The sequence below is a fragment of the Prosopis cineraria genome, unplaced genomic scaffold (assembly GCF_029017545.1).
Source record: "Prosopis cineraria cultivar Desert tree isolate PC_DT_omini unplaced genomic scaffold, ASM2901754v1 PC5, whole genome shotgun sequence".
Taxonomy (NCBI): domain Eukaryota; kingdom Viridiplantae; phylum Streptophyta; class Magnoliopsida; order Fabales; family Fabaceae; genus Prosopis; species Prosopis cineraria.
Window position 1 is genome coordinate 35,617,608 of NW_026555336.1, and position 12,968 is coordinate 35,630,575.

Consider the following 12,968-nt stretch of genomic DNA (forward strand, 5'->3'; position numbering starts at 1 on the left):
CCTTGTCCATGTACAACCCTACACAAGATTATTGTCATTTTAAATTAAAGTAAACTAGTTTTGAGTTAACATGATATACTTTATCTCATTTCAATATTATAAGGCCATTTGATTGAATTATACTCTCAAGGAGTTAATTAGCTATCTTTAAAATTACATACTTTTTAATTTTACCTTTAATATGTCTCAATTAGAAAATCATATCAGTTACACCCTTTAATTAAGAATTTTTGAAAAAAAAAACTTATTAATTATACTTTGAAAGATCTAAAATGTCTTCTATTTTTTAACTTCTTGCTTTAGAAAAATGTCTTATACTCTTAATAAGAGTATCTCACTTGAATTAAGAAACGTAGTTGACTTATTAATTTTGTCTGAACATACTTAGACTTCAAGTCTCCTTTCTTTCTTTCTTTTTTCTTTTTTAAATAGAGGGGTAGACACTAATGGCTTGAAATTACGAGCAGAATTGCAAGAGAGCTTACATATCACTAGACTACAAAGTTATTAGCCAAGTCTCCTCCTAATAAATCATGAAGAGGGACTGTTTGAAAAAGTTAATTCCTCCTAATAACCCGTGAACAATGATATATATGATATTATAATCAATAACCGATCGATTTATAATTATATATATCAGACGATCGATTTGTTTTAAAAACGCCTTGTATGAAAGACTGAAGGGAGTATAGCTAAAATTTAATCAGGTTTCGGGAATTAATGGCGATGACCTGATGGATATTATTATTACCTTACGAGATCTCGTTTTATTTTTTTATTTTATTTTTCTGGTTGCCAAACCACATTACAAGATCAGTAATCGGGCTTCATTTTTGAAGTCTAATGTCCGTGGACCTCTCAGAGCCTGATCTAAAATAGTGATGACAATATTTTTTTTCAAAATGCATTCTGGATTGATTTTTTTTTGAAAAATTAATAATTTAATTCTTATAATTTAACCCTAAATTTTAGCTTGTTTTAACTCAATTCTTATAATATGGTTAATAAAATTTAAAAATTGAGTTACAACTTAATTAAAACTATAAAAATCAAGTCAATGAGTTAAAGTTCAAGAATTAAATTATAATTATGATTGAATTAAAATTATATAGACTAAATAATTAATTTTTCCCCCTTCCCTTTTTTTTTTCTGGTGGTTTTTGGTAAACAGATGGTTTGAGTTATGTTGACTTTAAAGCTAAATGACTTAATCTGGTGGTTCAGCCCAAATTTCTCGTCGTATTTAACTGGGTTTGGGAAAATTAGGTCGAGTTGGACTGATTGGGGACTAGATCACGTTATAAAATTTTCTTAATTCTTATACTCAACTCAATCATGTAACTTTTTTCCACCAAAAAATATGTAATTTTAAATTTATTAATTGTTTATGCTTTCCCATTATTTAATTCCCAATTTTGCAAATAAAAAAAAATATGAAGGAAATTTTTTTTACAGACACTCAAGAAATAATATATCAGTATTGTTTGTTAGTAACAAAATAGACCATTAAATCAACAAATGGAAATTTATGCAAAAAAATTACCCAACCCGCTGGAAACTCACAACACACCACAAAAACAAATTTCTCAGCCAACAATAAATAAACTTTAGTACTGCAAATGTTCAAAAGGACAGTTCAGAAAGAGAAATGTAGAGATTAAAAAAGTGAATGCTCAGAATCAAATCCTCGTTAAATAAGGCACCTCAGATCAAAACGTTGGCGCAAAGAATTCATATTCTAGCGTAACAGAATGGACCTGTGAGCCTTCATTCAATCATTTGTCTCAAAGTTGCCTTCAACTTTTGATCATTATACAAAATGGACAAGATTTCGATGCAGTTCCATAAGCATATATAATGAGATTCATCATGAACACATAACTAGAGGAGATTTTTCTGACTCATTAATTCTTGTTATATTCAAATTGAAGAACTGATAACGAACACTAAAAAATTTATCTATGTTATGTTCTCGCAGGATTCAGATTGCAGAAGTTACAAACACAAGTCAGGTGGAAGGCCAGGCAATGAAGAATTGCCTTACCTAAGCCTAAGCTGAATAGACACAGCACTCTATGCTTTCATCTCCATGCAATTCCCCAGCAACAGCACAGGCTACACTGCTGGGAGCTTGTTGCAGCTCTTTATTTACCAGTAGTTTCTTGAGTTCATGCTGATCGGAACTCATGAAAGCACCCATGGCTCCAAGAAACCCCTCATGCTGCAAAAACATTGCTTTGGCCTCGCCTTTAGACCTGCAATGATCAGAAGGGTAATCTTGCATTCCATTTTCCAAAAATTTTGGCCAGAAGGACAAGCAAGAGATCAATAAAATTGGCTTGAATTTCGTATTGAAAACTTCCAAAAATTCCAGGCATGCTTGAAAATGGCCAGGATGAGCAACATAGAAAGGTCTTGCTTGTTGCTTGGTGCTTACCAGAAATTAACAGCAACAGATATTGTGTCCATTGTAAAAGGATGCCTTCGGATGAAAAACCCACCAAAAAAAATCCTCTTCAGGCCAAATCGAAGAGCATTTAGGTAAGAGATCTGAGAATAAGAAGAGGAATAAAGAAACAAAATCCATTTCAAAGCCTGAGATAAATATACCGGGTAGATTTATAGAAGGCCATATATAAAAGAAATTTTGATAGGAGAAAAAGAAAGGGAGAATATCATTGAAGGACCTCTGATATGATTTAACATTAGCTAAGGACTTGTAACAAGTAAACATTAACAATTGACAAGTGAAAGTTCAGGTTTTAACAAGTATCCGATCTGTTCAAGTCCTTGTTTGATGTTAAATCATTTCAAAGGTCCTTCATTAAATTCTCCCAAAAAGACATGCACATTAATCTATAAACATAAAACATCAGTAAATGGACTTGTCATCATATTAGTTTATTTTTTGTAACCGAACCAAGGTGAAAACAAAAAATTATTTTCCTTTTTAGTTCATTACTGCACACATACATACATATGCCTATGATGTATCATTACTTAATCATTACTAAACAAGCTATAACTGACCTGTCCAATATTATTTGAGATCATTCTAAGGAGAGATCGAGCAATATCTTCAGGTTTGTAATCTTCAATCTCCTTATTATCGGAAATTGCCTTCCCAAAGCTAGAAGCTATTGTTGTTGATGAAAGGCCTATCTGTCATCAATAAAAAGAAACGATTACAGTTAACAGCCACAAAAAGAAAATATTCTCCACCGAAAGCAATTCCTGATTTACAAAAATGTATCAAAGAATGGAATCACAAGAATGCTAGTTTTATCACCTAAAAGTGGAAAAAGGACTTACACTTTCACGAGTCATACCTTTGAATAATCCGTTCCACCATAGATATCTCCAACAAGCATATCTATCACTCTGTTGTTCCCCTGATAACTTAATTCCAGCAATTCATCAAAACTGGAAGAAAAAGCAGATATATTATTGGTTATGCAACGAATCTATATGGACCAGTAATTACCAATATTCTCTTGGTTCAATGGCACCCTACACGCCTTTTAAAGAGGGAGGTTGTGGATTCTATCCTCATATGCTTAAGGGGTGGGTGGGTGTTACTCTTTCCTGTGGGGCGAGGATCACTCTTCTCTACAGGAGAAGGGGCAGGTATGTAGATGGGTGTGGGGTGTATTTGTATTTGATCCATTTCTTTGTTTTTTTTTTTTTTTAAACAAAATGAAGCAGTACTGAATTAGAAAGGAAGATACCTCTTGCACTTAGTCAAAAGCTTTCCCAAACCCCAGAAAGTTCCTCCTCCTATACTTGTTCCACTAACTCGCTCAAATTCACCGTCTCCTTCCACCTAAATGAAAACAACAAAATATTCTGAAGAGCTTCAAGGACTGTATTTTGTAATCATAGAGCAAGTAATATAATATTATATGTAATCTATACATGTAATCTACCTTAATCATGCTAACACCTGATCCAATATTAACAAGAAGATATGGATACAGATCGTCATGGTCTACATTCATGAATTGCTTTTGACCATCCATGTAGGTATATGCCTCCTGATGGACAACCTATAGCAAGAAAAAGTACCAGAACAGATGTGAGATATTCTGTTGTCGTATGTTCAAGGTGCATGAGAGAGAAAAAATCACATTGAAACAGATAATGTAACAACACCCATCCTAAAGCCCGAGAAAGAAGTAAAGGAAATTCAGAGGTAATTTCCTAAAGGCATTGATAAAGAGAAAAGAAAGCATGGTTTCAAAAGGAGAAATATCATAAAGTGCAAGGTTTCTTTAAATATGGCACTAAAGAGTAGTAAGAATCAATTATGAGTTTGAACGACCGACATCATTCTCACCAAAATAGGAAGGGCTATTGTCAGAAAGGATGGCCATTCATTCCTGATGAGTGTACTAGTAGCATGGAAAGGAAAAAGACATGCTTTAAATCCAATATTGTAGATGCTGGAATTAAGTTTGATAATAAGGAAGTTTCTTATTGTCTCCACATGGTAGCATAAGATACAGAAAACTTTAAAATTACCACTTACAATACTAAAATATCTGCTTCTACAGTTCTATGTAATACCAAAATTTCCCATATGCATGCCAAAATACATTAATCTTCAGTAATATCAGATGCTGTTTTCTCAATTGAATAGAGGAAAATGAGTATCAATTATATGATAATTTCAAGATAACTTTAGACGAGAGAATATTCTTTTTTTTTTTTGGTTAGTTAATCAAAGAAGAGAGCATAAAGAAGAGAGAATATTAGCACGAAGCGAGATTGAAGAGTTAGTGTGTACTATTAGAATCCCACCTTAAGCAGAAAATTTGCTCCTGCTACTAGACAATCCATTTCATCTTCCTTGTCAAGATTGATCCCAATTCTTTCCTTGAAGAGATCTGCATATTTATATGCTCCACCACCTGTGGCCTTCGCACCAGTAGATTTCAGTCTTAGGAAGTACATAACATAAATCCAAGTGCTGTATGACAAAGTATACATCATATCATCCAGAAACATGTTTTATTTATTCTCTATAAGCTTGCGCGCACAAAGACACAGGTGTGAATACATAGAATGCATACCTTTTGGAAACTACCAATATTCTATTAATTTCAAATCATGTTTTGGGACCAGTGTTAGTACATAGAACTTGATTACTAGCTAAGTAAGAAGGCATAAAATTTTCTTATTTTTATGGATGGACAAAGACCTAATATCACCCTGCCAAATCAAAGTGGGGAGTAGTAACTCATAAGGATACTTGATTACCTTAACAGCTGTAGTTTGACTTCCAGGATTCCCTTGCCACTGACCACCTGAACATGTCATTAGTTACATCAATTGACCATATATTCTGAATAACCTTAAAAGTGAATTGGATATAAAATAACACATGATCACAATTGTGGTCAGAAATATATTAAATATCTTTCTAAAGTTTATTAATCAACTTGAAACTCCCTGCTTGAGTTTGGTTTCGTAAAATCTAATAAGCTTATCCACAACCTTAGCAAGCTAAAACTAGCTTTGCAGCTGAGGTCAAAGGCTAGCCTTGCCCAGATAGAGTTTCTTTACATTCAATTAGTTCTGATGGATGAACAGTTAATAGTCAAGACACCTTCAAATGGATATATCTAGATCAAGTAGAGGACTATTTGGAAATGAAGGAGGACATTGGGAAACAGGTTTACTTTGCATTGGGCAAATAGGAAGGGTAATTTTTATTCAGTCAGATTGGGATAGTTAGAAAATTGAGATCAAATTAAAAGGCTTCCAGTGGCTAGCTATATTCAGAATGCTCTCAGATCAAGTCTGAGAAAGATTCAAATATTACTAACTTGTAGCTTGATTGCAAGCATCATAACATTTAGTTCAATTGAAACAAACACCAAGACTTTTGAAAGCAGAGAAACAGCTCTGTGAATACCTCCAAGATGAAGTTTCATGGACCTTATAACTCTAAACAGTCATCTATCTTGCTTGTTTCAAATGTTTTAAAATTGATCTTTCCTCTAAGAACTGGATAGCTCTTACTGCCTTTGGATTTTGCCACAGCCTTTTCAGGAGATATCCCATCCTCGCCCTGAATAGCATAATCCTCATAATTTGTAAAGTACACTAGCTTGGCAAGAGAGCCTAAAAAGAAACACAACATTATTGTAAGGAAGTGCAGCTGAGGGAGAAGCAGAACTGTTCTAGCCATGACAAATGGGCAGCAGCCTGACAAAATTACTGAATATTGGACTCCATAATAATAACCGTCCAGTTTCTCTCAACTCTAGGAAAATATTATGAAAAGCCAATGTCTGCATCTTAGCAAGTAAAAATAACCATTAATGGCAACAATAAGATATGACCCTGAGCAAAAATGGGCATCCATTAATTAATGAGAAGCTAGATGCATAAAGATGAACAGTGAAGGGAAAAAAAAATAAATCTTGTACTTCTTCAGTCCAAGCAAGGCACAATAAACAATCAGAGGGAGCCCTTTTCCAAGCACGATATCGTATGAATTAATATTAACAATGAGAAATATAACAATAGAAACATTGAATACTTAAAAAATATTGGTATCCAAGAGTGGTCATATAGGAGAAGGAAAAGTTATAACTTTATGAGCAAACATACAAAATGAAAATGAATAACAATAAACTCAAAAAAAAAAATTACAAAAGAGCTTAGCTGATTTTACAACAGGATATACATAGTTTGACCTCTGGTTTCCACCTTGGGATCCATAATTGATTTCTGGTAGTCGTAGAATTAGTGATAAAGACTTCTTAAAAAGCAAGCAATTGTGATTTCTATCAATAACCAGGAAAAGGTTAATTCTCAAATGATCCATAGGGAGAGCATGACTGGGTTGTGACAGTTTTCATGTGTATCTGATCAGAACAGACTGCAATACAGTAGCTGTAGCTCTGATTGGAAAGACACCTTGAGTGTCTAATGGCAGAATAGAAAATAAGTATAAAATTTGGGAAATTATTTAAGTCTGCAACTCTTGTTCTTTGAAATGCAGACAAAAGTAGAAACAAGTTAAATCGCTAATCGGTCAAGTGTGTTACCCATGATAATTCAAAGGGAGAAGACAAGAACATTTTTTTCCCTAAGAGAGAAGCTGATCGTATTTTTATGTGTAACACTGACGTGATACTGGCTCTTGAGTGCACTTTGCAAAGATTAAATGCAATTTTTTTTTTTTTATCTTTTTCGATGCAACACTTTTCAGTCCTCTTGCAATATGTGGAATGAGATATTCATATTCGACCCAAAAAAAAATAAATAGATATTCATATGATGTATTGTATATAACAAATGCGAAGCAAAAATACATGCATCCTATTTTGCTACTTAGTGCGAACATTTTTTTTCACCAATAGAAGCAGCAAGGATAATGGCAATCTTGCTTGACACAATGGCTTTCTAGGCCTTGAAGACCATGGTTTGAACGGACATACCCACGCATGTTTAGCAGCAGTTGGGGATATAGTGTAGCCAGATTAGCAGTCCCCTAGTCAAGCATATATCTAAAATTTGTGGCACGAAGAACTTTATTTCCATAATTACAAAATTATGATTGTAGGGTTGTGGAAATGCAGCAGAAAAAACGAGATTGCCTAACTTTATCAAATTTAGGAATATGCTAATAAAAAGTGAATAGCAGAGGGTCTTCATTCCAGTAACAAGTTAGATCAGGAAAAGTCATGAGAAGCAACTACATTAATGCGGCCCCGATATATTTTATCTAACCAAAATGTAATCAAGTGCGAGTGTCATTCCCACGCCACGGCAAGGTACATAATTAATAGCCGAACTGCATTGGTGAATTTCATTCAACCAGCTTGACGGATACAGTTAACAGTAATATGAACTGCAAAGCAAAATTCTGGCCTCTAAGAAACTCATGATAACTTTGCATTCATGTTATGCATGATTAGAATGTCAACGAGGTTCAGTAGGCGGCCCTAGTCAGATTAAGATAATGAATCAAGCATAATTGTTACAATCACCAGACGCGACCCTCAAGGAGAAACCAGAGACGAGAGGAATTTCAAAAGAGCTCTATTGTTTCAGTGTAAACCAGAAAATTGCGCAATAGAGAGATAGCAAACTGAACACAAATAAATAAAAATAATGAATGAATTAAACGTTCACCGGTGGAAACTATTACGACAAAACAGGGCTAGACAAGGGGAGACTTGAAGATTTACCTCCAATATCCAAAGCCATATGATATATACGTCCGGATTGGTACGGATCCAAATTTCCTTCATTTTCACTTTTCCGGAGATCCATGAATTTTGCCGTCTACTCTCTATGTTTAGCTGTACCTACTAAAAATGGATCTGTTACGCCTCTCTCTGTATGACCCAGTACTTCAATACTGCAATAATGGGCCGACGTGATTGTAACTAACCCCCTCTCATCACAAGACACAAGAAGAAATAACTCACAGTAGTATCCGTTACACAAAGAAAAATTTGATCGCTGTCCATCAAAAGATATAATTGCTACTGTGGTAACGGAAAGTGATAGAGCTGCTTTGCCAATGAATCAGATGGAAAATGCGTGGATGCTTATCTGCCCCCAGTTCTGATCCATTTTACTCGTGTTTGAAAACGAATAGTTGCTCCATTCCGTTGAAATCAAAGCAGATGAAACAAAGCTGATGGTAGTTTGGTGGAGGGTCGGTAATGAGTAGATGCGGAATATGGACATGAATGGATTAGAATGGTGGATTCTATTTTTTTTTTTTTAATTTCTTTTTTCAAACATTTACTTCGTACCGCACTTTCGTGGCATCTTGGTCCCCCTGTTTTAAAAACAGTACCGAACATTAAAACAAAAAAAAAAAAAGTTAATGATTTTAGGTTTTTATGATCTTATGGATCAGAGTAGAAGTTAAATCAATAATATAATAATTAAATAAAAATAATATAAAAAATATATATAATATTATAAAAATGACATAATTTGATTGTAAATTAATAATATTTTAAATATAAATTATAATTTTATAATTTATTAAATTTATAAAATACAGTTTTAAATCATATTTTATACATTGTTTAAAAATAAAATTAATTTTTAGTAAGATCTAATTTTAAATTTTTTATTTTTAAAAAATTTTAAATTTTTTAATATTATATTTAAAATCGTTGAATGTTTGAAAACCGCTCCAGTTCTTGATCCAACTTAAATTTTTAGCTTAATAATAGTTTAACTCATTTAATTCTGATCTAATCTAACTCAATTATAAAAATAATTTTTTGATTCAGACTGAGCCGTTAATGATTTCAATCGACAATCCAACTGATCCAACCACCTGATTTGATCAAGTTTTTAAATCATTACTTGCTCCAAAGGTTGATAGAATGAAAAATTTCCACCGAATGAAAATATTATTTTCCACCCTCCGCCGGCGAGCAAGCATTAATAAGTTTTTTTTTCCCTCAATTCATGAATCATCACCGGGCCTTTACTTTATGGGCATTAGGGGTGTTCATAGGTTCGGTTTGGTTTGGTTTTGGGCAAAAACCAAACCGAACCGAACCGTTCGGTTTAATGATAATTGGGACCTGATCGGTTTTTATAAAATTCGGTTTGGTTCGGTTTTATTTTCGGTTTGGTTCGGTTTGGTTAAGGTCTTGATCAAGTTTTAATGCACTTGTTTAATTTTTTTTTTCTTTTCTCCATCTTCACAATGGTGCTATGTACTAAAATTAAATTTAATTCTTTTTTACTCCTTTTTTTCATAAATAGAGGTATAAAAATATAATAAAATTTTAATGTGATAACAATAATTAATCATAAAAATTCATATAAGTTTTTAATATTAAAATTATTTAATATTATATATTTTCATTTAGATCCTTTGAAAATGTTTATCTATATATCTATATTTTAATAAATAATGAAAAACTTATTATACAAAATTCAAAACAAAATGTTTCTTGTAGATAAATTAAATACTGAGGCTTTTAGATTGTAAATAATAAAATGATGATCATAGCATGATTATTATAATTACTTAATATTATGCATTTTCATTCAAGTATTTTAAAAATGTTTATTTATTATTCTAAAAAATTCAAAACAAAATGCTTCTTATAGATAAATGGTTATATATTTTATAAATAAATAAATAGAATTTTTTTAATCAAGTTTGGTTCAGTTTCTAGTATTCAAAACCGAACACCAATCGGTTTTTATGTCATAAAAACCGAAGCAGACCTAATTATTATTCGGTTTTGATCGGTTTTTATCGGTTTGGATTGGTTTGGATCGGTCCTTTCGGTTTGGATCGGTTTTGAACACCCTTAATGGGCATGTCTTAATGGAGACATTCTTAAATAAATTAGACATGTCACATCATTCATAATCTCTCTAATTAAAATATTATAAGTAATTTAAATAAAATTTTATGTGATATTATTTTAATTAATTTTATTTTTATAACAGAATTTATATTTAATTTATTTCTTTTTTCTATGATTAATGTTATAATCAATTTATGTTTAACATGATTTAAATATCATGTTTTTATTAAACAGATTACAAATGATGTAATGCACCCAATTTAGCTTAAAAATTTTTTATTTTAATGAGAAATTTCCATCACAGGTTTCTTTCAAAACATAGGATTGCAGTTAGTAAATATTTAAAAAGCACAATATGATTTTTTTTTTTCATTTTCTACTTGAAAATAGATCATAATTTGAGAACAATTGTGTTTTTTTAATAAAAAGTTTAAATGAGTTAACTCTTGTCAACTCATTGAAACTGAGACATTGATAAAATTGACTTCACATGAGAAGTCATCCACTAAGGATTAATTTTGATTATTATTAACGTTTGGAAAAACTTGTATTGCACTAAAAAATTGACTAAATATTTTTTAAAATGACACTTATTTAAAGCCTAACTTATTAAAATTTCTATTCTAATATCATCCATTTCATTTAAAAATAGTTGATATATGGCGAGGAGTTTGAATTTTCGATGGCTACTCACAAATCACTCTCTATTTTGTTTTTTTTTTTTTTTCACTGGGACTTGAGCTAGCCCAATAAATTTTCTTTTCTTCCATTTGTGTCTGACATGTGTGTCATAAAAAAAAATGTCCAACGAATATTGAATATACAAATTAATCTATAGGGGATTTTTTTAATAGGATCTATATTAATATTAATTTATATGTTTAATCTTTTTTTGGCCAAAAGAATACTTTCATTCCAAACTCGAATAGAAATCCTACAGTACAATGCAAGGGCTCAAGATAATAAGCCAACTAAAATCAACAGCAAAAGGACAAAGAAAGAGCCAAACGGTAACAATGAAGAAATCAGCCGCCGTCATCTGAGACAACAGAGGAATTAGTGACAATAGACAACTCCTTAAAAGTTGACGGTGAGAACACCCATCCTATCAGACACCTCCTTAAAAGCGGACATTGCAATAAGATCAACAATAGAATTACATTCGCGTGGGGTGAATTTAACAAAAAACCTAGCGTTGGTTGCCACTAGTGCCGAGATGTCTTCAGTGATACTTCTACACCATCAATCTACAAGAATGATTTGGCCCTTCTAAATACAGTTATCCAGCACCAGACAATTAGTTTCAAACATAGCATGAGCATTGCCTAAATCATGAGCAAGTATAAGCGCACACCGTAGGGCTAAGGCTTCTGTCACAAAAGCAAACAAAGATTTAACTTCATCAACAAAAGCCCACAAGTAAAGCCCTGCATCGTCAAGACACACCAAGCCATTTGATGTTTCGCTCCTACCTTTCACAAAAGAACCATCACAATTGATCTTTAAATAGCCAGCAGGAGGTAAGGTCTAGACTTGAGATCTAGATGGTTTGGTGACATTTGAATCCACAGCATTATCAAGTCCACTAACATGCCAAAATTCAGCAGCAACACATTGAGCAACATTATTAACACCATAAGGGTTTGGATCCACTTGATCGAAAACTTTCTCATTTTGCTCCTTATAGATGCACCACAATAGCCAGCTAAACAAAACAATCCCATACTCCATGAATGGGGAATTACCATGAAAAAATTCAAACCACCATTGGCCAAAATTATAAATATCAACCAGATTCATTCAAAGGGACAGTCCACACCCAAACCAACACATTAAGTCCAAGGACAAGAGGGAAAAAATGCTCAACTGTTTCAACATCATCCTCACAAGCAAGACACATATTTGTATGCCATTATGCTGATATGTCAATGCCTTATTCATAGCAAGAGCATGTGAAAGAGCTCTCCAAATAAAATGAATAATTCGTGGGATGGTTTTAGTTTTCTAGAGATTACGCCACATGTGATCGGTAATAGTAAAAGACAAGCTAGAAGCGAATTTCCTCACCTTATGTGACACCACAGTTGTATTGTTGCCTTGCTTAACAGAGTACACACCATTGCTTGCCACCGTCCAGCATAACTTGTCACTGGAAGCATTTTTGAAAGTGGAATTTGTGAGATGGCTGCAAGAGATGCTGTATCAATGTTGGGGGTCAAGGCAGTGAGGTTTCACTGCCTATTTTCAATTACGGACACCACTAGCAGCTCAAACTTAGCTAGATTTCTATCTTCAGCATGGAGATGCATATTGGGGAGGCTAGGGATCCAATTATCCTTCCAAATCCAAGCAATCATTCCACCACCTATATGCCAGCATAAGTGTTTTCACAAAAAATTCCTACCATTAATAAGGCTGGACAGCACCAAGAGGTTTTGGACCATTTTTTGGCATCAAGAAAGTGATTCTTGGGAAAATAAATTCCTTTGTGCACTCGCCATCCAGATTTTATAAGAGGTGCCACGTTGTTTTGGCCAATACCAATAGTGCCAAATTATAATTGATAAAGTCTTTGAAACCCTTACCTCCCTCCGTCTTAGGTTTAACCATTTTCTACCAAGCTAACCAATGAATCTTATTACCAGCTGTACCTCC

The 12,968-nt window shown here is 33.0% G+C and overlaps 1 protein-coding gene across 1 annotated transcript; it reads right to left on the reverse strand.

The window, feature by feature from the left end:
• Window positions 1-1,634: 1,634 nt before the first annotated feature.
• On the reverse strand, window positions 1,635-8,704 carry LOC129312120 (pantothenate kinase 1). The gene is given in 12 exon segments (XM_054954714.1): window positions 1,635-2,255; window positions 2,438-2,550; window positions 3,031-3,162; window positions 3,330-3,423; window positions 3,729-3,823; window positions 3,927-4,046; window positions 4,801-4,917; window positions 5,260-5,306; window positions 5,918-5,947; window positions 5,950-6,126; window positions 8,205-8,327; window positions 8,448-8,704. Coding segments are annotated over 11 exon segments (1,215 nt in total). The 5' UTR covers window positions 8,290-8,327; window positions 8,448-8,704; the 3' UTR covers window positions 1,635-2,050.
• Window positions 8,705-12,968: the final 4,264 nt, after the last annotated feature.